The 27,856-nt window shown below is 42.4% G+C and overlaps 1 protein-coding gene and 1 long non-coding RNA gene across 2 annotated transcripts in view; one reads left to right on the plus strand and one right to left on the minus strand.

Annotated features, from left to right (window-relative positions):
* FREM3 (FRAS1 related extracellular matrix 3) overlaps positions 1–10,823 on the minus strand; it is a 104,734-nt gene extending 93,911 nt beyond the window's left edge. Inside the window, 4 exon segments of the mRNA XM_044930385.2 lie at positions 3,279–3,368; positions 4,985–9,523; positions 9,526–10,198; positions 10,536–10,823. Of these exon segments, the coding sequence (XP_044786320.2) occupies positions 3,279–3,368; positions 4,985–9,523; positions 9,526–10,198; positions 10,536–10,823 (5,590 nt within the window).
* A 135-nt stretch (positions 10,824–10,958) lies between these two features.
* LOC123329995 lies at positions 10,959–26,680 on the plus strand. Its single transcript, XR_006545665.2, has 3 exons — positions 10,959–11,098; positions 25,467–25,593; positions 26,265–26,680. It is a non-coding gene; the product is annotated as an uncharacterized LOC123329995 (long non-coding RNA).
* Positions 26,681–27,856: the final 1,176 nt, after the last annotated feature.

The raw sequence follows: 27,856 nt of genomic DNA on the forward strand, positions 1-27,856 counted from the left end.
CGTTGGTGCCGCAAATGACAACAACAAAGTCTGTTTCCAACCCGGTAGTGAAAAATACATCCCTGGAAGAGTGTCCACCCCAAATTCCTTAAATAACCGGAAGCAGTACTTTCTGCCAGTGCTATATGTCATTAGGAAAGACGATTATCAATAGATCACATTGTGTTCACTGTAGCACTATTTACAATAGCCAAGAAAGTAACGTAAATGTCCATCAACATAGGAATGGATAAAGAAGATATAGTGTATTTATACAATGGAGTACTACTCAGCTATAAAAATGAATTAAATAATGCCATTTGCAACAACATATATGGACATAGAGTTTGTCATACTAAGTGAAGTAAGTCTTAAAGAGAAAGACAAATACCATATGATATCATTTTTAGGTGGAATCTAAAATATGACTCAAATGAACCTATCCACAAAGCAGAAACAGACTCACAGACATAGAAAACAAACTTATGGCTACCAAAGGGGAAGCAAGGGAGGAATAAAAGAGGAACTTTGGATTAACAGGTATACAGCACTACATATAAAAAAGATAAACAACAAGAACCTTCTGTATAGCACAGAGAACTATACTCAATATCCTGGGATAAACCATAATGGAAAAGAATAAAAAAGGATATACATGTGTGTGTGTGTGTGTGTGTATATATATATATATATATATATAAAACTGGATCACTTTGCTGTACAGTAGAAATTAATACAGCCTTATAAATCAATTATACTTCAATAAAATAGAACAAACAAACAAAAAATAGACCACAGTGCAAGTTTCATTAAACATTCCATTTGGGAAATACCTTAAGTGGGGAAATTTTAAAAAGAAAAAAAAGATTAAGTTGGCTATTGTAAAGATAGACATTCATAAAATTTGAAAATAGCAAATACAAAAAAGTTTAGAGTGAGTCTTTCCTCAGAATTTGTAAGCTATTCCAAGAATGCTCCACATAGGTAGACATGGATTTTAGCTCTGTGTATAGTACTTAGAAAACAATTAAAAGCATCCACTGAATTAAATGAATATTAAGCAAATAAATATTCAAAAAATATTTAATTAGCTTATGGACACGCACACGTTTCAAGATCCAACTATGAGCAAGCATGTCCTCAAATATTTGGCCATTCTGACCACTTGAATTTATAAGGTGCTTCTTTGCCAGGTTAGGCACTGCTGTCTGCCCTGTTCTCTGACTTCTGCTCATGACTTCAGTTTCCCAAAACAAAGGCAGCATAGCATTAGTGGTTAAAAGCCCTGGCTTTGGAATCTGTGCGATCTGGGTTTAATTCCAGTTCACCTGCTTATTACCCAGATGACTTCAGGCAAGTTATTCAGCCTCAGTGTCTTCATGTAAAAATTGGCCTAGTAACATTTGCTCTTTATCTTGCAGTGACTGGCCCACAAAAGCACTCAACAATGGTAGCTATATAAAATTCACATTATTACCATCACTGATTGGCTCTTGTCTCCAATGTTGCCCAGAAAGCACAGTGTCCAAGTTAGATGTACATCTTTTTATATCATCCTCAAAAACAGAAAAAAAAATCATTATAAACCATCTGAATCTTACAAGTGTTTTACTTTAGTGAATCAGTTGAGAAGGCTTAAATTCATCCTCATCTTTGTAGTAATTTTGAATTTTGAGAACTTAGGGAAAGAAGGAAAGATCTGTTAAACTCTAAGTGAAAAGATGGAGAGGAGGGATCGGTGGTTGCCACTGTAGTCAGTCTCATCTGAAACAGAAAGGTAACTAACTCTTATTATGCATCTGCTGTGAGCCAAGTATGGCCTTCCCAGGTGGCTCAGTGCTAAAGAATCCGCCTGACAAGAAGGAGATAGAAGTTCAGTCCCTGGGTTGGGAAGATCCCTTGGAGAAGGAAATGGCAACCCACTCCACTGTCTTTGCCCGGGAAATCCCACGGACAGAGGAGTCTGGTGAGCTATGGTCCATGGCGTTGCAAAGAGTTGGACATGACTTAGCGACTAAACAACAACAACGTGAGTCAAGTGCTTTACATACATTATCTCGTGACCCTTTGGACAAGGTATGAAGACCATCATTTTAGAGATAAGGGAAATGAATCGCAGAAAGGACAAGGTAACCTGTTCAAGGTCACAGGGGGCCAACTGGGACTCAAACTCGGTATACCATATTGCCACTCATTGAAGACTGTTTTTCAGTAAATACAGTCCTGACTGATTGCACATAATTCAGGCAGAAAATTCATGTTATTTACTGAGAATAAGTAATGATTTATACTGAAAAAGGTTATAGAGTGGCAAGTGGTACATGGACATAATTTCTGCAATTATCTTGACTTACTGCAAAATGATTGCTCTTGACCACATAATCAGTACATCCTTGGCTGAGTAAAGAAAGTGCCTTCTGTTAACTAGTTGCTGCACAGTATGCTACTTTGAAGACAGAGTACATGCACAGAGTTGCTCCCCAGTATGCTACTTTGAAGACACAGTACATGCACAGAGGTGCAGCATAAATAGGCATGTTTTTAAAAGAAAGCTTTCCTGTGGGCCAGTCATTCACCCCATCTAGGAATATTACACTACTAAGATCAAGGACTCACTAAGATTCAGTACTGGGGCTAAAATGCCTAACAACATCTAATGATCAATTTTTAGATTTATTTATTTTCATTTTTTCTTTTATTTTATTTAGTGGAGTATAGTTGCTTTACGGTATTGTGTTAGTTTCTGCTGTACAGCAAAGTGAATCAGCTATACATATACATATATCTGCTCCCTCTTTAATCTCCTTCTCACCCCCACCCCCATCCTATGCATCTGGGTCATCATAGAACGTGTAGCTGAGCTCCCTGTGCTATGCAGCAGCTTCCTACTAGCTCTCTATTTTACACATGGTAGTGTATATATGTCAATGCTAGTCTTTCAATTCATCCCAACCTCCCCTTCTGTAGATTTGTTTTAGTTTTAGAGTAAGACAAACTACCAGCTACATTCTCAGATCCTCTTGAAGAGGAAATTTACTTGCCTATAGGATGTCACACATAACCTTGGTCAGGTAAAATACTTCATATTAATTATCGAAAATTTTCATTGCTTTCCCTTCCTAAAAAGTGATTTGTCAAGGATGCTTTGGCAGAAGACTACAAATAAAACCAAAGGAATTCATTTGGTGATAGTATGACATTACTGATTGTGATTACTATGTACTTGATTTAATTCTTTTCCATCTCATACTGACTTTAGTTAACCAAGACTGCCAGGTATGGTCTCAATACTGACTTACCATTGTCTTCAGCCAAGAAGTAGAAGATGTCTTTAGTTGCCTTGCTGCCTTCATTCAAGATGTAGTAGATCCTCATCTCATCAATGTCAGCTAGTAAAAGAGCAAGCATCATACACACACCGTGTTGGCACAGAGAAAACGAGTATGATAAGAACTTCAGTGTTTTTTATAGGGCATGAAAATACTACAATTAGTAAATTTAAAAATGATTAAATGAACACAAATCTAACTTTTAAAAAAATAATGAGGTTTATAAGAATTTAACTTTTTCTTAAAGTTGCAATAGCAAAAAAACCTTATCATTTAAAATTCTGTAACTCTGCTACTCTGTGTATGATCTCTGAGATGACGAGGTGGGCATCCAAGAAGGACGCCCAGGTTCTACCTATGCACACTTCACAATACCATGGTCCTCTACAGACAGCTTAATCCAGCTGGTGTTAGGTCTTCTATCCAAGGTTGAAATACTCGGATACTCACGAACTATTTGTTGAAAGGAATTTAAACAAGAATAACTATTGCATCCTCAGTAAAGGAAATAAGAATAAAATCATGATGTTTTTCTATTGCCCATTCTCTTGGATATTTGAGAATGTGTCAGTTGGGTCTATAATTATGTTTTTTGTATTGCTAATACTAGTATTTTCAAGACAATTTGCATTTTCGGGTACTATTTTGCAAGAACAATTTTTATAGAACCTGATATGATTTCACTTAGTTTAGAAGCAATTCTGAAAATGTAAAGAAACTGTTTTTTAAACAACCTTCTTTAGTTTTACTCTAAATTTGCATCCAGCTTTATGCATATCGGATGTGTAAAATTCCATGTATCTCTTCACATCTCATGCATCGAGCTACGTGAAAAAGTTTTATGACCATGTGAAGAGCAGTCAAAGGTACCAGTATCATCATGTGCGAAGCCAGCAGGACCTGCCTTTAGCTCACTATTAGTAATAATAACAAATATAAAAGAAAAATGATCATTAAAAAATATACTCCCATAGTTAGGCAAACTTCTGTGCCTGCGTGTGTGTTAAGTTGCTCAGTCCTGTCAAGCCTCTTTGCTATGGACTATAGCCTGCCAATTCTCTCTGTCCATGGGATTTCCCAGGCAGAATACTGGGTTGCCATTTCCTTCTCCATAGGATTTTCATTACCCAGGGATCAAACCCATGTCTCTTGTGTCTCCTGCATTGCAAGTGGCCCTAGGCAAACTTAGTTCTATGCATTTTCTAGATACAGAAATTGAATCTGAATAGTACAATAAAATGTGCAGTGTAATTTTTATATCTGAAATCAGACACCAAACCACTATCTTCAGAAATCCAGACTTACTGGTAAACTATGTAAGTGATTCCTAGGTATGTCATTCTTTACTTAAAATTCAAACTTAAAATGATCTTTTCAAAATCATTGTAATCTTATAATATTTCAGAAGCAGAAGCTGTCCTCCTGTATTTGGCATTTTTAATGTGTAACTACAAACCTGATTAAATGTCTGAGAGTTCCAGTTTAAAGAGCAGGCTGATGAAACAGCTGATAATGGATTTGTTGCCTTTGTTTGTTAATTTCTCATTCCATTGTATTTCATTAGAATTAGAATCTTTCTGCTAAAGGACTGAGGTCAGGACAATTTCATGCAGAGCTGGGAGATCTTATCTACTTAAGGAGCTGGAGAAAGGCATCAGGGGACACTGTGTACTAACCTTGTGTAAAAACTCGTGTGCTCTCATTTCCAAGGCCAGTGTTGATAAGGAAGCCATGCACTGGTCCTCTGGTTACTTTATACTTCTGGAGCCTGTAGGAACTGTCCCAATCCTCTGTCTTCAGAGACCTGCTGGTAATCAGGAAGCCCACATGTCCAGGGTGAAGGTGTTCCAAGGCCAGGGCATCTCTGTTAAAGGCAGTCTGGGAGAACCTGTTGTCTAGGGAGTTTTTTACGTGAATCCACATTACCTGAGGTCTGTGTGTCTCCACAGCAGTGTTTGGGAAGACATAGAAATCAGCATGAGTGCCATCTGTCAGAGTCAAGGAGAAACTGTCTTCAGTTGTCTTACTGCCATCGTGCCAGTAGCAAACCAAATTCTTGTTCAGGTCCCATTGGGTGAAGGTGGTCACAGGACGACTGCCATTATACAAAATCCTGCCATGGATGGAGACCTGGGTGATGGTAAAGAGGAGGAGATCATCTGGGGTATCCTTGTCTTCTGCTGTCAACTCAAAGGGAGTGATGCATTTTCTTTCCCCTTCTTGCAGTATCAGTTTACGGATGGTCATGATAGGTTTCTTATTATTCACATCCGTGATGAAGATCCTGAAGGTTTGAAACATGGGATTATGTTCATCAGTATCTTGAAACTCAAAGCTGTCCATCTTTATCTCATCATTTGAAGCACGAACATAGACCATCTTGTTGCCAGCCAACTGCCACTGAGTGAAAGAGGTAATGGTCTCCCCAGGGTGGTCAGAGATTTCCAAGTGCCCCAAGCTAGGAGCCCTTGTGATGCTGAAGTGCAGCTGTTCATCAAAGATGTTGATGTCATTGATGCTAAGCAGATCCGTGGTGAGGGTCACTCTGCCACCTTCTGTCAAGGTGACCCCTTTGCTAACCACCTCAGGGAAGAAGACCCTGTCTAAGCTGCCAATGGTGATGTTGAAATAGTGGTCTAGCAAAGGGTTAATCCCATCAGTCACATCAAACTTGATAAGGTCATGAAGTCCTTGGCTTGTGTGGGTGTAACAGATGAGGCCTCGGTCAATCTCACCCTGTGTGAAGTTCATTTCCAGGGTGAGGTTGTTCCTCACCTCCCCTCTGGGTTTTCTCAGTCCCTGTAGAAGCCCTTGTTGAGGCCCAGAGCGGAGGATAAAACTGAGGCTCTTATCATCTGAGTCAAGATCTGTGGCTTTGAGGACCCGACTGGTGATGACCTCAGTGTGTCCAGTCTCTACTTACAGCCCTTTGTTGATGGTCAGCCGAGGGGTTTCATTGTCCACCAGGATCACCACAATGGGTACCGTCCTGTGGGTGGCGTGCTTGCCATCACTCAGCCAGACCTGAAAACTGTCCTCTGTGGTCTCAGAATCATCGTGCTCATACACAATGGTGGAGGCTTCCTGAATCTCCTGTAAGGTGAAGCTACGGATAGGCTGGCTCTCTGGGGCCAGCTGCTGTATGATTTGCCCATGCTGAGGGAGGGCTGTGAGCTGAAAGTGAAGCTCATTTGGTGGCAGGTCAGCATCGGCTCCATTGAGCAGTGGGGTGTCTATGAAGATGCTCATTCCCTCTAGTACCACAAACTCATGGGCAAAAAGTTCAGGCTGCTCATCATTGGTGGGTAAGATCATTATAGGAAAGAAGACATTTGGGGAGAAGTTGATGCCATCAGAGCAATAAAAGGTGAATTGATCTTTTTGTGGTTCTACCCCCTTGTGGATACTCTGTACATAGTTGATATGTCTTAGCTGGACATCTCTAATGGAGAAAGCGCTGATGGGATAACCAGCTCGGGTCTCTTTTGATCCAGGAGCTGGTGTCATATTTTCCAGGTAGCCAGAGACTGGCTGACCAGTTACTGTGCAGAGAATTTCATCTTGGGGAGTGTCTACATCTTCAATGCTGAGATGTTGTAGGGTCAAGGCACTCTACCCACCTTCATGGACAACACAAGGCTCCCTGACCAAGACCTTGGGGGCCACATTGTTGACGGGCAGCACCACCACCTGGACCTGCACCTCTTCCACTGTGCTGTCTCCTATCATCCGCTGATGAGAATCCTTGGAGAGGGCAAGCCTGAAGGCATCATGCTGCTTCTGGAATTCAACTTCACCTCCCGTGTGGACATAGACTACTGTCCCACTGATGAGGTCCTCTTGGGTGAACCGTTCTGTGGGTAAACCATTCACCAGAATAGTGCCCAATTTGGGGCTGTCTTCCACAGTGAAAGAGAGCATCAAGTTGCCTGTGTCCTTTAGACCATGGATGATGTCCATGGTGATCTCAGTGGCTGTATTTTCTAGTACATCTATGAACACATCTAATAATGCACTACCTATAATAGAGGTCCTGGGACTTTTGTCAGCTGCTGTGGGATGCACAGAAATCTGGACAGTGATGGGTATGTGATGCACCTTGTCACTTACCTCCAGATGGAAGGTATCACTGGTGGCCTGGTTTCTGCAGTTCTGATAAGAGAATCTCCCATTAACAATATCAGCTTGAGTGAAATATTCCCCTGGGACCATACATTTTTTTAAGTACTGCAAATGTCCATGTTGGGGACCCCAAACTAATATGAAGACAATCTGGTCGATGTCTGTGTCAGGGTGTGAAACATGCAGCTCATTACTGCTGAGGCTGAAACTCTCTCCTTCTAAGACAGTAAAGCCTCTGTTGGTGACTTGGGGAGGCTGGTTGTCCACAGGCCTCAGGAATAATGTGAATGTGCCAGGTACACTATTGCCTGCAGCATCCTCCACCTGGTAGGTGAACTGCACAATCCATGGTACAATACCAAGCTTCTTCCAGGGGGGCTAGTAGGCAACCTCATGGTGATTTACCTGGGCCTGGGTGAAGTGCATAGTGGGTGTGTCTGGTGAATCAGTGAGCACAATGTCTCCAGCCTGGACTTGGTGGTTGCCATCTGTGTCCATAGGGGGCATCAGCAGGGTGTACCACAGGTGCTGGTCATCTGAGTCCCGGTCAATATATTGGAGGAATTTCTTCTGGAAGTGAGTGAGTTGGTATTGCTGCACGGTCATTTCTAGGGTAGTTCCTGGAAACAGCTCTGGACTCTGCAGATCCACTGGTTGGACTCTGATGGTGAAGAAATGCTGCTTGGATAGATTGGGTGGGTCATGGTCATCCTACACATGGAAAGTTATCTGGGCCATTATGGATTGAGGGCCAAGGGGTCCAAGATGGTGGTAGAAGAGTCTCCCTTCCACTATGTCTTGTTGAAGCCACTCAGTCACCACCTTCTCATAAAGTCCTTCCTTTCCCACGTAATACCAGCCTTCATCTTCAGGAGCCCGAGGTGCTTCCGACTGCCGCAGCAGCATCTCCCCCAGATGCTGCCTTGAGTTGGAGAAACTGGGATCCAGATTCCCCCCTCTTTCTTCCTCTTCTCCTTCCAGAGGCTGGTCCTCCAGCACAAAGTGGATGGTCGAGTCCTCAGAGTCAATATCCATTGCACTCAGGACAAAGGGGGAGATCTGGACTGCCTGCCCTTCTGTCACCGAGAGCCTGGTGTCGGCAGTGACCACTGGTGGTTCATCATCAACAGGGATGATGGCGAGGGGGAAGAGGAATTCCACCTGGTGGCGCCCATCCTCCATCCGGAAGACGATGTTGTCGCTGTAGGTGTTGCTGCCATCATGCTGGTACACCACTCGCCCTGCTGCCAGGTCCGTTGGCGTGAAATGCTTGCACCCTGCTGGCGCCCCAAGCACGACCAGCTGCCTATGTCTCAAGCCCCTGATGGCAGACACTTTCACCTCTCCCATGTGATCACTATCACTGATCTGAAGGTTGTTGGCGCTGGAGAGGGGCCTTGGCTGACCTTAAAAAAGTAGTAGTCCCCAGTCATAGCTAGCCACCGGGGCCAGGGTGTTCAGGGGTTTCACAACCACCATAAAGGCAAAGGGGTCTGAGGTGGCACCATCTGCATCCACCACCTCCATCTCCAGTTGGAAGAGGTGCTCTGCATCCAATTTCTCCGTAGGGGGCTGATAAGCAATTTTCAGTTCCCGCAGCTCCCGCTGGCTGAAGAAGGATACTGGAAGGCCCAGGGGGTCGTCAGTGCTCACCATGTAGCCCTGGTATCCCGGCGTGGTGATGGGAGCATTGAGAATGTTGAAGACCAGGTCATCGGCATTAGACTCCTTGTCCTCCGCAGCCAGGGCGTCGGGCGTCAGAGCTGTCAGCAGGAACTGATGGACCTCCAGCATCATCGGAGCTGCGAGGCTGGGCCTGGGTGCCGTGTTCTCGGATCCCTCAAGGATCCTCACCAGCAGCTAGAAATGTTCTCGGAGCAGCAACTCCTCTGACTCAGCTCCTGGGTCCCCTGGCCCTAGCAGCTCCGCCACCATGGGCACATAGTCCCGGTTGGGCGAGAGGGTGGTGGAGGTGTGCTGGTAGTGCACCCCAGCCCGGATAAAAGCCTCACAGTCTATGGCCTTGGCCCTGGGGAGAGGGGCCCCCGCGGCATCCGCCCAACGCCCATACTTGGGCAGTGGGCCACCCTCGGGGGAACAGGGGTGAGCCGGCACCTGCGGGTGGCCGCGGTCCCGGGCTCCAGGGAAGCAAAGGCCAGCACTCTCCTGTCAATGGCGTGGCTCCAGCCGTGCAGCTCCTTCACCGCCAAAGGCCTGTTGCGCGTCACCAGCTTCAGCCGGTGGAAGACCACTTCCACCGCGAGCATGAAGGGCAGCGGGACCGTGGAAGTCGCGGCGTCGTAGCGCAGCTGCAGCCTCACCCGCGCGCGTCCGGGGCTGCGGGCGCCCCAGTGAGTGTAGCGGACCTGGAGGGGCCCGAAGGCGCAGGGGAAGCGGCGCGGGGAGAGCGCGCCGTGGCGCGGCGGCAGGGCGTCCAACACCGTCACCTCGCACCGGTCCCCCGGCTGCACTCGAATCACCAGGTCCCGGAGAGGGTCGAGCCAAAGCGAGCGGCCCACGGGTACCCGGAGCCCAGGGTTGGCAAGGAGGATGCTGGGGCCGTCGGGGCTGCTGCGGCCGAGGGCGCCCCAGGTGGGCAGGTAGGGCGCCCGAGGGGGCTCAGCCTCAGGCGAGGGTGTCTGTCCCTGTAGGGCAGGGCAGCTCAGGAGCAGGTAGGCGAGCGCGGCGGCAAGCTGCCGGGGCGTCCTAGCAGGGCGCGGAGAAATGCCAGCCTTGAGACCTTGGCCCTGGGCTGCCTGGAGGGTATCCTGTCTTCAGAGAGGCCCGTTCAGCAGCGGGTGCAAGCGGTGGAGACGGTGGCTCCTGTCCACTCTGGAGCAGGTGAGCGGACTCAACAAGAGCCAAGGGCTGCGCTTCAGCTGCCGCAGGTAAAAGCAGCGGGGGAGTGGGGGGGGGGGAGTGGATAAGGGGAGTGCCGGTGGGAAGGTGGGGGGAAGGGGAGCAGCCACCTCCGCCCCTCCCCCTCTCCAGTCTGTCCACTGCAGGCACCAGGCATTGTCCTGATGTGCCCCAGCGCGCGGAGACCTAGGAGCGTGCGGGAGCACTCCCCTCTGCCACTTGGTACCTTTACCCAGGGTATCTTACCGACCTTCGAGCCTGGAGGGGTGGCCAGGCACCGTGCAACCCTGGGCTGCCTGCCTCGGACCAGTCGGTCTGGATACTCTCCTTCCTCGGCGGCTCAAAGGGATTGTCCTCCAGGGCCCGAGATGGTGACCATTGCCGGGTCAGTTCTGCTCGTGTGAGACACTGTGCTCCAGCGGTCCATTCATCCAGGCAACGGTCTTTCTGAGAATGGGGAGAAACCCCATTTCTCTTCCTTACCGCTGACAAGAGTGCATTTTTGCAGCCAAAATTGAGTCTCACTTCGGACATGAAAGATGCTAGAGGGAGCTATTTTGCAAATAGGATTTTCTAGCTGTCTGCCTGATAAAGCAGTTTATTCCAGATCCTGTGATTCCTTGCTTACAAAATAACCCCGACATTTCTCCTTCTCAGTTTTGGGGGGAAGAACACTAGCATCCAGACTGGTGAACTTGAACAGCTTTTGTTTCTAGTCAGTGGGTCTCACATACCACACAACTGGATGGACCGGATGGCTTTTATTTTCTTAGACCGTGATTTCCATATCTGATCAACAGTGACTGCCTGTGAGTTTATTAGATATGCTTTTTCCTAATTACTTTCTTTGTAGAAAACTATATCGGTAGCCAGAGGGGAGGATGTCAAGAGAAACAGTAACAGAGAAAATACTTACCACAGTTACTTGGATCAATTTCTGTGAATTAACCTATTTAACATCTCTAATGGAATTTGGCTTTCAGATCTGGGATGCCTACCCACCCTGGTGTGGGGTTAGGTTCTTAGCCTCATACTCATGTTTTAAGTATCAGTGGTGTCCTTTTAGCCACAGTGTGGAGTAATTTCTTCCTATAAATAAAATGGTAGTTACTGTGATTTTTAGAAAGCAATTAATGTAAATGTGAGAGAGACCTATTGATGATGGAGAAATAAATGCATCTAAAACTGTACTGATAACAATGGCTTTAAGGGGAATATAAACCTGTAGAATGTTATTCTTAAATTATTCTTTTGATTTTTTTTTTACAATTTTTTTAACAGCCTGTTTTATTCACTTGAGCAGCAGCAGCAACAACTGACTGACTCCCAGAGCAGGAATAAACTGCTAGTGGATTGAAATAGTTAATTTCCTCCCTAAATATTTCATTTAACCAACCAGTGGCATGCTATGGGTCTATATAACCCACCAAAGTAGAACACTACTTAACACACAGAACATTAAGAGATGGTAAATTTGAAACAATATATATTAGCCTAATTATGTGGAGCTACTCTGGTGTGTCTGGAAAGTATTTATTAAGAATATTTTAAATTGAAACACGGGTCAAATTTCACTGTAAATGAAAGAGGCATTATATTTTATAAAACTCCTACCTTGTCCAAATTTTTTTAACATAATAAAACTCTCATTTGTCTCCATATACTAAATTTTACCAAGTGCATGTTCTTGTGTGGGTGTAATTTTGGTTCCCATTCAAGCATCACTCAATCTGGGCAACTATCTTGCTCATGTGCTATTATCATTATAGGCAGAGGAGGGCAGTTGAGCTGACAGTCAAACTACGTTGATGTTTTTGTCCTTGGATCTGCCCCTTCCAGCTAACATTCCTTTTCTTCTTCTTCACTATGAAGCTTGTTAAAGGTGGTACTTCTTCTTCTTGTGTTTTGTTTGTTTTTGCTTACTATCTCCATTTCATAACCTCCTACCAACTCCCTCTTAAAATTCTTTCATTTCAACGAAACTGCTAAGGTCATTAGTAATTTAGATGGAAAAATCCAATAGCCATCCTTGGTATTCTCCATTTGCCATACCCTTCTGGTTTTCCTCTTTCCTTTCCTCACTCAAATCCTAATTTTTCAAAAAGTCTTTTTTCTATGCTCCCCAAGCCACATTAAGTCTCTGCAATTATACATCTACAGACCATTTGATTAAGATCTGTCTTCTCCACTAGACTTTAAGCTCCACGAGAGTGGGGCGTGTACTCTGTTCACACCTGATACCTAATGCTTATGCCCCCCACCCCGTAGAAGGTACATGATAACTGTTTGTTGACTGAATGAATGAATAAAAGAATGAAAGTCTCAGAATTAGTAACTACATGCTATAAAGCCAAGGTGTTAGGTAGAAAAAACCCAGTGCAAATGTAGGATCACTTCTTTCTTTCTGCTTCATACTATGGCAATTTATTAGAAGCTGGTGATGGTTCTGTTCAGAGGACACAAATTTGATTTCCAACAACTATTTATTAGGGTTTTCTTTGCACAGAGCAATTTCAGTTATCCATATTGTATTTCTTTTATCTCTTGCTTTCTCAAATTTCTCTTTTAAACCTGAGCTGCATTTCAAGTCTATATTAAGTGGGAAAGAAAAGAATTACAGCATATATATGTGTATATATATAGAATCTAGAAAAATGGTACTGATGAACCTCTTTGCAGGGCAGGAATACAGACGCTGACCTAGAGAATGGACTTGTAGACATGGGGCAGGGTTGGAGGGTAAGGAGAGATTGGGACAAACTGAGAGAGCAGCACTGACATCTATACCCTGCCGTATGTGCCATAGCTAGTGGGGAGCTGCTGTATAGCACAGGGATCTCAGCTCAGTGCTCAGGGATGACCTGAGAAGACCGGGATGGGGGAGTGGCAGGGAGGCTCGAAAGGGAGGGGATGTATTTATTCATATAGCTGATTCATTTTGTTGTCCTGCAGAAACTAGCACAACACAACATTGTAAAGCAATTATAAAGAAAAAGAAAAGAACCAGAGACTGTGCGCTATGCTGGTGGTTTTCATATGCCCTATGTCACTGGATTCTTTTTTTTTTTTTGTCACTGGATTCTTTTGGAACCCTGCAAGGTGGCTATGTGTCTTATTGTGAAATTATATGTAATGATAGACCCCATCTCATACAGCTATTATAAACATTAAATAGATCACTGCACACAAAAAGCTTTGAGTAGTAGCTGGCACACAGTGTTCAATAATGAAGTTACTATTACAATTACAGATGAGAAATGGAGATTTACAGGAGTTAAGTAGAAAAATTTTACCTTGTAAACTAATTCAACTATCACTAAAAGTGTGTCCTGCAGAGAGGAGTCCTCACATGCCTCTGTCACCCCAGGAGACCCTCTGTCATGCCCACTTCATAAATACTTGGCTCTGCCTGAAGTTCGTAAATGGTATTTAATAGGTCACCGAGAAGAGACTATATGTGCAAATATTGTGCTTGTGCTTTGGCAGGGAGATAGTCCATTTTCAGTGAAGTCACATTCAACTTCAGGAAAAATGACTGAGAACAGGTGGAAGGCGGTGCCTCAAGAACTAGGAAGTTCCACACCACTATCTCTGTTCCCCATCCAAGGCTAATGGAGCCCAGTTATTCAATCTGATCTTTGCTGAAGCTGCTTTTTCTCTACTAACTGGAGAAATAAAAGGGCCTAAACCCTAAATTTTGTAAGATGGATGCCTCACCACAGTAAAACCTACCCAGAGGCTTTCCTCTAGTCGATCTTGGGGCCAACAATGGATTCTTGAACATTAAAGAACATGTTCCAATAAGGCAACAGGTTAAAAAAAAATAACCCCCTCCTCCCCAAAACTTTAAAATGACCTCTATTGGCTGTGTAGGTCCTATGTCATCTGCCAAGACAGCAGCTTCAAGAGGGGTTAAGCACAGTGTCTGGCATTGGCCAAGCCAACTTTGCCCCCATTACACATGGAGTTAATTGGCATCTATGTTCCTATTGGTCCCTCCAAGCCTGAAGAATGCAGTGGCCACAGCTCCACCTCAACGGCTGTATCCCAGGACCACATCTTCCTTTGCATAATTGACAACGGTCTCCCTGCCCTACAGGCTGGGCACCACTGTTTTCTGTGCCTCCACATACTACAGGGTGTTGTTAAAGGCAGGCCTCACCCAGTTGGCTACCCAATGGGAGTAGCCACAGAGCCTGTATCAGAGATATGATGCGGGACTCATTAACTTAAACTCACCCAGTGAATACTGCCGCTCTTGTTGTTCAGTCACTCAGTCATGTCCCTCTCTTTGTGACCTCATGGACTGCAGTGTGCCAGACTTCCTTGTCCATCACCACCTCCCTGGAGCTTGTTCAAACTCATGTCCATTGAGTCACTGATGCCATCCAACCATCTCATCCTCTGTCACCCCCTTCTCCTCCTGCCTTCAATCTTTCCTAGCCTCAGGGTCTTTTCAAATGAGTCAGCTCTTTGCATCAGGTGGCCAAAGTATTGGAGCTTCAGCTTCAGCCTCAGTCCTTCCAATGAATATTCAGGGCTGATTTCCTTTAGGATTGACTGGTTAGATCTTCTTGCAGTTCTAGGGACTCTCAAGAGTCTTCTCCAACACCACAGTTCAAAAGCATCAATTCTTTGGTGCTCAGCCTTCTTTATGTTTCCAACTCTCACATCCATACATGACTACTGGAAAAACCATAGCTATGACTAAATGGAGCTTTGTTGGCCAAGTCATGTCGCTGCTTTTCTATATGCTGTCTAGTGTTTGCCATAGCTTTTCTTCCAAGGAGCACTTATAATTTTGTGGCTGTACTCACCATCTGCAGTGATTTTGGAGCCCAAGAAAATAAAATCTGTCACTGTTTCCATTGTTTCCTCATCTATGTGCCATGAAGTGATAGGACCAGATGCCATGATCTTTGTTTTTTGAATGCTGAGTTTTAAGCCAGCGTTTTCACTCTCCTCTTTCACCATCATCAAGAGACTCTTTAGTTCCTCTTTGCTTTCTGCCATAAGGCTGGTGTCATCTGCATATCTGAGGTTATTGATATTTCTCCCAGTTATTGATATTGATACTGTTAGTTATGCTATTAATGTGAAGTCAGCACATTTGGGAACTGGATGGTATGGGGAAGGAGAGAGAAGAGGGGATTCAGAATATATTTTTCTGCTCTTCTGAGATTCCACCTAATGTCTGGAAGAGAGCAAATGACAGAGACATCATGACAGAGAGAGCTGCCCTTCAGGCTGTTGTGTTCATGATCCCCCAAAGAAAGGGCTCCTAGGCAGATTGTAGCTGCTCAGGGAAAATGCTTGAAGGCTAAGGGTTAAGGACAGGGGAGCTTATGAAGGTGAGTGAGGAAAGGACTCTTCTATTTTGCAGCAGGACAAAGAACTGATTCAAATGCTTTCATTCCTGATTGAAAATAAGACCCTGGAAGACCAGAAGGGATTCTTCTAACCTGCCACATGATAATTGGTTATCTTACTTTCAGTCATTCAACACTTAAGGAAGTAACTATATTTCATTTCAAAGGAAAGTGTTAAGAACATATGTTAAAAAAAGAATCAGAGCTAAAAGACTGAGTGATTTTCTAATCTAACTGATATTCTTTGCTCCTTGATTATATATTTTGATATCATGTCCATTTAGCAGTGGTGTCCTTTAATGTAGTTTCAAAGATTATGGAGCCAAAGCTCACATGATGAGGAAGAGTGATACTATTTAATTAGCAGTATTTTTTTTTTTTTTTGAGAAATCTTAGTTGAATCTGATGTCGGAATAATTTAAAGACGGCAATATTTTGTTCTTTATCCTGGCTTTGCATTAATAGAATTTGAATGATTTAATAGGAAGTCTGACTTTTAAGCATTTCTGTTTATTTGTCTTCAAGTTTTATGTGATGGGGAATTATTTATTTTTAGTGCCAGCATTTCTCTCTCTTAAGAATTGATCTGTTGCATATTATAATCATGGCTTCCACTCCAAAATTTACAGCTCAGCCAAACTCTAAAAAAGATTCGTTACTGTATTTATCAATTACATACAGTTGCTGTAGTTGCTGTGGTTCAGTTGCTAAGCCACGTTGCCGCTCAGCTTTTTTTCGTTTGCTTATGCTTTCGGAGTGTTATATTTTTATTTTTTTCCTTTCAATCAATAAGATGAGTATGGAATATGCATAGAAATACAGAACTAGTAAGGTATGATTCTATGTTTATTAAATATATTTTATAAGGAGATTAAAATTAGCACTAACTTCAGTTCAGTTCAGTTCAGTCACTCAGTCGTGTCCGACTCTTTGCAACCCCATGAATCGCAGCACGCCAGGCCTCCTTGTCCATCACCATCTCCCGGAGTTCACCCAGACTCACGTCCATCGGGTCAGTGATGCCATCCAGCCATCTCATCCTCTGTCGTCCCCTTCTCCTCCTGCCCCCAATCCTTCCCAGCATCAGAGTCTTTCCCAATGAGTCAACTCTTCACATCAGGTGGCCAAAGTACTGGAGTTTCAGCTTCAGCATCATTCCTTCCAAAGAAATCCCGGGGCTGATCTCCTTCAGGATGGACTGGTTGATTCTCCTTGCAGTCCATGGGACTCTCAAGAGCCTTCTCCAGCACCACAGTTCAAAAGCATCAATTCTTCGGTGCTCAGCTTTCTTCACAGTCCAACTCTCACATCCATACATGACCACAGGAAAAACCATAGCCTTGACTAGACGGACCTTTGTTGGCAAAGTAATGTCTCTGCTTTTCAATATGCTATCTAGGTTGGTCATAACTTTCCTTCCAAGGAGTAAGTGTCTGTTAATTTCATGGCTGCAGTCACCATCTGCAGTGATTTGGGAGCCCCCCCCCCCCCCCCAAATAAAATCCAACACTGTTTCCACTGTTTCCCCATCTATTTCCCATGAAGTGATGGGACCAGATGCCATCATCTTCGTTTTCTGAATGTTGAGCTTTAAGCCAACTTTTTCACCCTCCTCGTTCACTTTCATCAAGAGGCTTTTTAGTTCCTCTTCACTTTCCGCCATAAGGGTGGTGTCATCTGCATATCTGAGGTTATTGATATTTCTCCCGGCAATCTTGATTCCAGCTTGTGCTTCTTCCAGCCCAGCGTTTCTCATGATGTACTCTGCATAGAAGTTAAATAAGCAGGGTGACAATATACAACCTTGACATACTCCTTTTCCTATTTGGAACCAGTCTGCTTTTCCATGTCCAGTTCTAACTGCTGCTTCCTGACCTGCATACAGATTTCTCAAGAGGCAGGTCAGGTGGTCTGGTATTCCCATCTCTTTCAGAATTTTCCACAGTTGATTGTGATCCACACAGTCAAAGGCTTTGGCATAGTCAATAAAGCAGAAATAGATGTTTTACTGGAACTCTCTAAACACAAGCTGGAATCAAGTTTGCAGGGAGAAATATCAATAACCTCAGATATGCAGATGACACCACCCTTATGGCAGAAAGTGAAGAGGAACTCAAAAGCCTATAGAAGAAAGTGAAAGTGGAGAGTGAAAAAGTTGGCTTGAAGCTCAACATTCAGAAAACGAAGATCATGGCATCCGGTCCCATCACTTCATGGGAAATAGATGGGGAAACAGTGGAAACAGTGTCAGACTTTATTTTTCTGGGCTCCAAAATCACTACAGATGGTGACTGCAGCCATGAAATTAAAAGACGCTTACTCCTTGGAAGGAAAGTTATGACCAACCTAGATAGCATATTGAAAAGCCAACAAAGGTTCATCTAGTCAAGGCTATGGTTTTTCTAGTGGTCATGTATGGATGTGAGAGTTGGACTGTAAAGAAAGCTGAGTGCCGAAGAATTGATGCTTTTGAACTGTGGTGTTGGAAAAGACTCTTGAGAGTCCCTTGGACTACAAAGAGATCCAACCAGTCTATTCTGAAGGAGATCAGCCCTGGGATTTCTTTGGAAGGAATGATGCTGAAGCTGAAACTCCAGCACTTTGGCCACCTCATGCGAAGAGTTGACTCATTGGAAAAGACTCTGATGGTGGGAGGGATTGTGGGCAGGAGGAGAAGGGGACAACAGAGGATGAGATGGCTGGATGGCATCACTGACTCGATGGACGTGAGTCTGGGTGAACTCCGGGAGTTGGTGATGGACAGGGAGGCCTGGCGTGCTGCAATTCATGGGGTCGCAAAGAGTCAGACACGACTGAGTGACTGATCGGATCTGATCTGATCTTGCTTTTTTGATGATCCAGCGGATGTTGGCAATTTGATCTCTGGTTCCTCTGCCTTTTCTAAAACCGGCTTGAACATCAGGAAGTTCACAGTTCATGTATTGCTGTAGCCTGGCTTGGAGAATTTTGAGCATTACTTTACTAGCATGTTAGATGAGTGCAATTGTGCGGTAGTTTGAGCATTCTTTGGCATTGCCTTTGTTTGGGATTCGAATGAAAACTGACCTTTTCCAGTCCTGTGGCCACTGCTGAGTTTTCCAAATTTGCTGGCATATTGAGTGCAGCACTTTTGCAGCATCATCTTTCAGGATTTGAAATAGCTCAACTGGAATTCCATCACCTCCACTAGCTTTGTTCGTAGTGATGCTTCCTAAGGCATGCTTGACTTCACATTCCAGGATATCTGGCTCTAGGTGAGTGATCACACCACCGTGATTATCTGGGTCGTGAAGATCTTTTTTGTACAGTTCTTCTGTGTATTCTTGCCACATCTTCTTAATATCTTCTGCTTCTGTTAGGTCCATACCATTTCTGTCCTTTATCGAGCCCATCTTTGCATGAAATGTTCCCTTGCTTTCTCTAATTTTCTTGAAGAGATCTCTAGTCTTTCCCATTCTATTGTTTTCCTCTATTTCTTTGCACTGATCACGGAGGAAGGCTTTCTTATCTCTTCTTGCTATTCTTTGGAACTCTGCATTCAGATGCTTATATCTTTCCTTTTCTCCATTGCTTTCCGCTTCTCTTATTTTCACAGCTATTTGTAAGGCCTCCCCAGACAGCCATTTTGCTTTTTTTGCATTTCTTTTCCATGGGGATGGTCTTGATCCCTGTCTTCTGTACAATGTCATGAACCTCGTTCCATAGCTCATCAGGCACTCTGTCTATCAGATGTAGGCCCTTAAATTTATTTCTCACTTCCACTGTATAATCATAAGGGATTTGATTTAGGGCATACCTGAATTGGTCTAGTGGTTTTCCCTACTTTCAAGCCCTGTTAAATTTCTAGGAGGTTTGCAGTTCAGTTCAGTTCAATCGGTCAGTTGTGTCTGACTCTTTGAGACCCCATGGACTGCAGCACTCCAGGCTTCCCTGTCTATCATCAACTCACAGAACTTGCTCAAACTCATATCCATGAACTCGGTGATGCATTCAACCATCTCATCCTCCATCGTCCCCTTCTCCTCCTGCCCTCAATCTTTCCCAGCATCAGGGTCTTTTCAAATGAGTCAGTTCTTTTCATCAGGTGGCCAAAGTATTGGAGCTTCAGCTTCAGCATCAGTCCTTCCAATGAATATTCAGGACCAATTTCTTTTAGGATTGACTGGTTTGATCTCCTTGCAGTCCAAGGGACTCTCAAGAGTCTTTTCCAACACCGCAGTTCAAAAGCATCACTACTTCAGCCCTCAGCTTTCTTATAGTCCAACTCTCACATCCATACATGACTACAAGGAAAACCATAACTTTGACTAGACAGACCTTTGTTGGCAAAGTAATGTCTCTGCTTTTTAATATGCTGTCTAGGTTGGTCATAGCTTTTCTTTCAAGGAGCAAGCATCTTTTAATTTCATGGCTGCAGTCACCATGTGCAGTGATTTTATAAGATAGGAGGATTTTTATAGAATAGGAGAAGTAATTTTATAGTGATAGGAGGTTTTTTCTTTTATTATTAATCCCATCTCTGCCCACATCAATTATGGAAAAGTTATGCCTACACAGAATGTATAATATCATTATTCCTTTTGAGAAACATATTTCTCCTACACAAATCAAAGCACACAATACTTATTCTGAATTCTTGGTTCTCAGAGTATACTCTGAGTACTGTATACTCTGTATACTGTAGACCACAGTATACTGTAGTCATTTCATAATTTTTAAAAAATAACTGCTCTAATGCAGTCAAGCACAGCTATCCCAAAGTTAATCTAAAATCTTAGCAAAACAGCCCATTGCCTTTGTAAATAAATCTGTCTGTGGTGGAATTGGTAGTCAAAGCAGGCAAGCATGAAGATTGATTTAGGTGTATTCCAAGCCAGTGGTTTCCTAAGGGTGATCAATAATCAACCAGTCAATACTTCTAAACATTTTTTAGCACTAAGATTTACAAGCACCTGCAAGTAGGCAAAACTGTAGTTAAATTGCATTTCCTATGAAAGACGTAAAACCAAAAGCCTTACAATAAGGTCTGACTTACAATCTGCAATCAGTAATACCAGAAAGTAGTATTTGACATTCAGATTAGATAGATCTTTGGTTGACTAAGAAGATAATTAATATACAGAGATGAAAATATGCATAAAAACAATTTATTTTTTGTTTGAAGTGGTGAGATCTTGTGTTTCTTAGATAAGACTAACAATTCATCTTTGTATCTCTGAGTCTGTTTCCCAGGCTGTCTTAACTTAAAGGAAACACCTCCTGTTCTAAGGAAATATATTTGTAGTGAGAAAGCACAATCTCTTGATTTGTATAGATTCAAACTTAAGTTACTTCAGGGAAACCTCTGAACTTCTTTATCTCACTCTTCTGAATTATTAAGCGATTTGATAGCACAAAAATAATATAAAAACCAAAATCGTATGACAAAGCAACCATATATAACCAATATAGTTAAAGAATGAGTATTGTTTATTAATTTGTATGTTTTTCTTCATATGACATTATAACTATAAATAAAGAAATCTTCAGATGTAAGTAATATCTTTATAAGTATTAAAATATTTAATATAAAGAAGAAAATACAAATTTTGCTGCTTCAAAAATTATTATTTTAAATTGCAATTTTAATTTTTCTTGTGAGTAACCCTCTGGAATCATCAAATTAACTTCAGAGACATTCAATGCTTGATAGATTATAATATATTTGACAATTTATTCTGAGAAAGTTAAGGTCTTAACATTTCAGTATTTTTATCCATTTACACATGGCCTGAAATGGTCTTTTTAGAGCAAAATATTGATTAAAAATAATAAAAACATAAAGATTCAATTCCATCCATTCATATCAAAAGCTACAGCTTTTCTTATGTGTAAAATTAAATCAGACATTCAACAAGATCTATTTGGCCTGTATTGTATGTACCATCTTGAGCACAATGTAAGAATGTATTAACTTCCTCTTTGAAGTGTTTAATTCTCTGAGCAGAGGAGAATTCTGTATCATGCCCTCCAAGAAGAAAAGATGTATGCCAACAGAATAATAAGACTTCAGATGCATGTAAAAGTTAAATTCAAGCAAAACCCTCAGAACAGGTAGAACATTGCTGAAGATCATAGTCCTGCCCTAAAAAATGGGTAATTGTCCTTACGGCCAAAACACATATTTGGCTCTTCGGGAATTCTATTCATATTGTCTTATTATGCTTTTGGTATCACGTCCAAGAAATTATTGTCAAATCCAGTATTGTGCAGAATTTCCCTTGTTTTCTTCTAAGAATTTTATACTTTTAGGTCCTACCTTTAGGTCTTGAATCCATTCTGAGATAATTTTTGTAAATGGTGTCAGGAAAAGTACAGTTTCATTCTTGTGCATGTAAATAAGTATTGGTGAGGAGGTGAAAATACTGAAACCCTGTGCACTGTTGATAGGAAAGGAAAATGGTACTGCCACAGTGGAAAACAGTTCGGAGCTTCCTTAAAGATAAAAACTAGAATTAGCGTACTATCCAAAGAATTGAAAGCATGGCCTCAAAGAGAGATACTTGCACACTCATGTTCATAGCAGCATTATTCACAATTAAGAGGCAGAAGCAAACCAAGGGCACACCCACAGATGAATGAACAAAAGGTGGTGCGTGCATACAAAGGGGAGATTCAGCCTGAAAAGAGGAAGAGGTACAGTCACATGCTACAACCTGGATGAACCTTGCGGTAAAATAAATTGGTTATAAAAGACAAATAGTGTATTCAGTTGAGTTCAGTCACTCAGTCATGCCTGACTCTTCGTGACCCCATGAATCACAGCACGCCAGGCCTCCCTGTCCATCACCAACTCCCGGAGTTCACCCAGACTCACGTCCATTGAGTCAGTGATGCCATCCAGCCATCTCATCCTCTGTCGTCCCCTTCTCCTCCTGCCCACAATCCCTCCCACCATCAGAGTCTTTTCCAATGAGTCAACTCTTCGCATGAGGTGGCCAAAGTGCTGGAGTTTCAGCTTCAGCATCATTCCTTCCAAAGAAATCCCAGGGCTGATCTCCTTCAGAATAGACTGGTTGGATCTCTTTGTAGTCCAAGGGACTCTCAAGAGTCTTTTCCAACACCACAGTTCAAAAGCATCCATTCTTCGGCGCTCAGCCTTCTTCACAGTCCAACTCTCACATCCATACATGACCACAGGAAAAACCATAGCCTTGACTAGATGGACCTTTGTTGGCAAAGTAATGTCTCTGCTTTTCAATATGCTATTTAGATTGGTCATAACTTTCCTTCCAAGGAGTAAGCGTCTTTTAATTTCATGGCTGCAGTCACCATCTGCAGTGATTTTGGAGCCCCCAAAAATAAAGTCTGACACTGTTTCCACTGTTTCCCCATCTATTTCCCATGAAGTGATGGGACCGGATGCCATGATCTTTGTTTTCTGAATGTTGAGCTTTAGGCCAACATTTTCACTCTCCACTTTCACTTTCATCAAGAGGCTTTTGAGTTCCTCTTCACTTTCTGCCATGAGGGTGGTGTCATCTGCATATCTGAGGTTATTGATATTTCTCCCGGCAATCTTGATTCCAGGTTGTATTTCTTCCAGTCCAGAGTTTCTCATGATGTATTCTGCATATAAGTTAAATAAGCAGGGTGATAATATATAGCCTTGACGTACTCCTTTTCCTATTTGGAACCATGTCCAGTTCTAACTGCTGCTTCCTGACCTGCAGACAGATTTCTCAAGAGGCAGGTCAGGTGATCTGGTATTCCCATCTCCTGAAGAATTTTCCACAGTTTACTGTGATCCACACAGTCAAAGGCTTTGGTATAGTCAATAAAGCAGAAATAGATGTTTTTCTGGAACTCTCTTGCTTTTTCCATGACCCAGCGGATGTTGGCAATTTGATCTCTGGTTCCTCTGCCTTTTCTAAAACCAGCTTGAACATCAGGAAGTTCACGGTTCATGAATACATTGCTGAAGCCTGGCTTGGAGAATTTTGAGCATTATTTTACTAGCATGTGAGATGAGTGCAATTGTGCAGTAGTTTGAGCATTCTTTGGCATTGCCTTTCTTTGGGATTGGAATGAAAACTGACCTTTTCCAGTACTGGTCTCACTTTTATGGGGTATATGAAGTAGTCATATTCATTGAGATAGAAAATAAATTGGTGGTTGCCAAGGGGTGAGGGGAGAGGATGAAATGGTGATTTTTTTTTTTTTTATTTAATAGGGATAGAGTTTTGCAAAGATTAAAGTACTGGAGGTCTGTTGCACAACAATATGAATAAAACTAATAGTACTGTACAATTAAAATCGCTAAGATGGTAAATTTTAAATTATGGTTTTTGACTATAATTAAAATCTATTTCAAATATGTCACATATAGATACAAACAATTATATAATATACTTGCTTTAATTTTAAAAGATCAAAATGATACATAGTCCTATAGTGTATCAATTTGTGATTTTTGAAACAAGACAGTAAAATCTGAAAATTCAAGGAGAAATAAAGAGAAAATTCTGTCATTTTACAAGATCTAGACACTGAAATTTTTCTTGAATTTCCTTGAATTGTTTATTTCAAATTGTTTGCTACCATAACGTCATTGACTCAATGGACATGCATTTCAGCAAACTCTGGGAGATAATGAAGGACAAGGAAGCCTGATATGCTGCAGTCCATGGGGTCTCAAGGAGTTGGACATGACTTGGCAACTGAACAACAACAAAGATATATTTAAGTTATTAGCAAAGTTAACATTACACCAGTAATGATGCATGACAGTTTGAGGGTAGCTTCTGGAAAGATCTTATTCTTACATGCTGCTGCGGCTAAGTTGCTTCAGTCATGTCGACTCTGTGTGACCCCATAGATGGCAGCCCACCAGGCTCCCCAGTCCCTGGGATTCTCACAGAAGTGGTCAGGTTTATTTACTTGGTTCAAGTCACAGGTGCTGGCCTTGGGTAGCCTGGGTAAAGTCCCTCCTCCACCACTACCAGCAGTAAGATTTAAGTATATTAATTCTTCTTAGCCTCATCATCTTTACCTGTAAATTGAGGATAGTTTTCTTAATACTAAAGTAAATAAGATAGTGCATGGTGTTCTTAACAGAGTAATTTGAATTGTAACAAGAAGAAAGATAATCTGGGAGATGGGAAATTACTGGCTAAAATTGATGGCTTTCAGAAATACACCTGCATGAATGGCAGATGACAAGGGTCCACAAATACAAGCCACATGGCAATGATTAGAAATTTAACTGGAACCCACTTCTTGGGGAGCTTCCCAGGTGATGCCAGTGGTAAAGACTCCCCTGCTGATGCGGGAGGCGTAAGAGATACGGGTTTGATCCCTGGGTTGGGAAGATCCCTTGGAGGAGGGTATGGCCACCCACTCCAGTATTTTTGCCTGGAGAATCCCATGGACAGAGGAACCTGGCAGGGTACAGTCCATAGGGTTGCAAAGAGTCAGACATGACTAAAGCGACCGAGCAAAAGCATGCACTTTTGGGGGGGAGGAAGAGAGCAGCTTTCAACTGTGCCTTAAAACCTAGAAGTCATCCACAACAATAAGATCTCAAAAGGAAACTTGATAAAGAAAGACTTTCGAAACCAAGATGACATTAGAGGGATCACGTGAGATTCTAAATTCCAAATAAGGTGATTGTTTCTCTTCATCTGGTCAATTTTGTCACATAGATATAACAGATACCAGAATGAACTGGGATGTTGATAAGGTTTGGGAAAACTGCATCCAAAATGTTATTTTGATGTGAAAGGATGCCAAACACTAAGTGCTCATAGTAACCTTAAATGTCTTTCAGAATCTCCATGTCTGCTTTTTCATGCCCTTCAAATTGGATAGAGAAAGCTGCATTTCTCTAGGATTTTGTTTCTCTGATGGGAAAAACATATAAAACCGAGATACTTTATGATGTGAACCTCATCCAGGTGAGTAAGGGTGGCAATAGTCAACTAAATGCTAGCTTTTTGCTCTCCAATAAAATGGGTATCAGTGAGGTTATTGCAGGAAAGAAGCAAGTTCACTGCTGTACATTACAGGAATTCTTAAAAATGTGTTGTGAACACATATATTTAAACAGTATTCCTGGCAAGATAGTGATAAAACAGTGCAGTTCCCTTGACTTTGCTCTAATGAGGATCTACATCCAAGGATTATAGGAAATGATATACCTGGAATTTGGGTCATCTCCACAGTCAATTAATTATATTCTCATGATAGGAAGCCAGATATAAAATAGGGTGACTTTGAGTCTTTGCATACTTTATTTTTTCTGGTGATGGTGTTTGATTTTTATTTCTATAGCACAGAGATTTAAATACTCTATGACATCAACCATTTGATCTTCCTTTATCATTACAATTTATTATTTTTTAAGTCACAGATATTCAATGGACTTTTCAAAGGGATAAATGCAAACTTTCCGTATTCGGGGTTATTTTTAAATTGTAGGTCTATGTTCATCATCAATTCAAAATCATGGTTTGACTAAAAAGACAGATGACTAGACAAAGCTTTTTTTTTTTTTTTTTTCTGATCTTGTTCATTCAGCTAATCAAGGTGTGCAATCTGTACCTACAGATCTTCCTTTTCCTTATAGGTGTCTGTGTCCTAATCCCCGTGATGCATGAATATGTTATGTGACATGGCAAAGGAGAAACAGCATTATGGATGGAATTAAGGATGCTAGTGAGCTGACCCTGAGATGGGGAGACTATCCTGGACTAGCGGGTGAGCCTAATATAATCACAAGGGTCCTTAAAGGTGAAAGAGGGAGGCAGATAAGGGAGAACAAGAGAGATGGCAGCATGGAAAGGACTTGGTCTGACATCGCTGGCTATTAATGGGGCCACAAGCCAAAGAATGTGAGTGATCTCTAGAAGCTGGAAAAGACAAGGGCATTAATCGTGCCTACAGCCTCCAAAAGGAACCCAGTCTTGCCAGCACCTTGATCTCATCACCCATTTTGGGCCTCTGGCCTCCAGAAATGTAGGATAATAAATTCTTGTTGAACCATGAAGTGTGTGTTACTTTGTTAGGAAATCAACAAATATTTACTATCTACACTGGACCCAGGGAGGTAGAGGTGGTCCCTAGGGGTCTCAGCAAAAACCGTAGGGGCAGCTTTCAGAGTAGGATCTCTAAGAAAGGGCTGTGAGGCTGAGAGGAAATGTGAGGAGTCTCTGGGAGATACCATTTAGGTCTGGGGCCTCATATCTTTGAAGATCTTTTCATTTCTTCATCTTCCTCATGCTTTGGGTATTTGGTTTCCTCTCTCAGGAAACTGGCGTTTTCTGCAGAAGAATTTTGTTTCATGGAAATACTTGTCTTTCCAAAAGTAAATGAAGTCAACAATATAAGATTCAGGCATCCAAGTAATTAGACATGGTCTTCTGTTGCTTAGCATCTTTTAAATTAATGGAAAATTAATTTTGTGCACTTCAATACCATCTTTACTTTGAAGGATCAAAGAAAGTATGTGCTACAGACTTTTATTCAGGATGCTTTCCTTCACTTTGCTCCCTGGGAATATGAGCTGTACCCTGCTGAATGTCCACAGGTCCCCCAGGAAATAAGAAATGTTCTGATGCTTAGCCAAGGAAACTGTTGGCAGAAACTGCAGGAAAGACTAGACTTATAGGAAGCTCCCTGAAGCAGGATCTTAAGAAACATTAAATGGAGGACATGAGAAAGCTGAAACCACCCTCTACTCATTATCCAACATAGTCACATTTTCCCATAAGCCTTATTTTTATGTCCAACTATAAACCTGGCTTCATTATGATTATAGTTGTCTGAAACTTGTCAAGTTTTTTGTTGACTTGTTTTTCTCTTTCTGTGCTTTTTTGGTGGCTTCCCTGGTGGCTCCAATGGTAAAGAATCTGCCTGCAAAGTAGGAGACCCGGATTTGATCCCTGGGATGGGAAGATCCCCTGGAGGAGTGCATGGCTACCCTCTCCAGTATTCTTGCCTGGAGAATTCCACGGACAGAGGAGCCAGGCAGGCTACAGTCCATGGGGTCACAAAGAGTCAGACATGACTGAGCAACTAACACTTTCACTTTTAAAAGACAGAGTGCTTTTATGAAACGTGTTCAGGCAGTATGCTGAGGTAGGAAGAGCAGCTACTTTGGCATCAGAAATCCTCCATGACAATATGGCATTGCCACTTCCTAAAGACAAGCTCCCCAAG

Source organism: Bubalus bubalis, chromosome 17, assembly GCF_019923935.1.
Source record: "Bubalus bubalis isolate 160015118507 breed Murrah chromosome 17, NDDB_SH_1, whole genome shotgun sequence".
In the NCBI taxonomy this organism is placed as follows: Eukaryota; Metazoa; Chordata; class Mammalia; order Artiodactyla; family Bovidae; genus Bubalus; species Bubalus bubalis.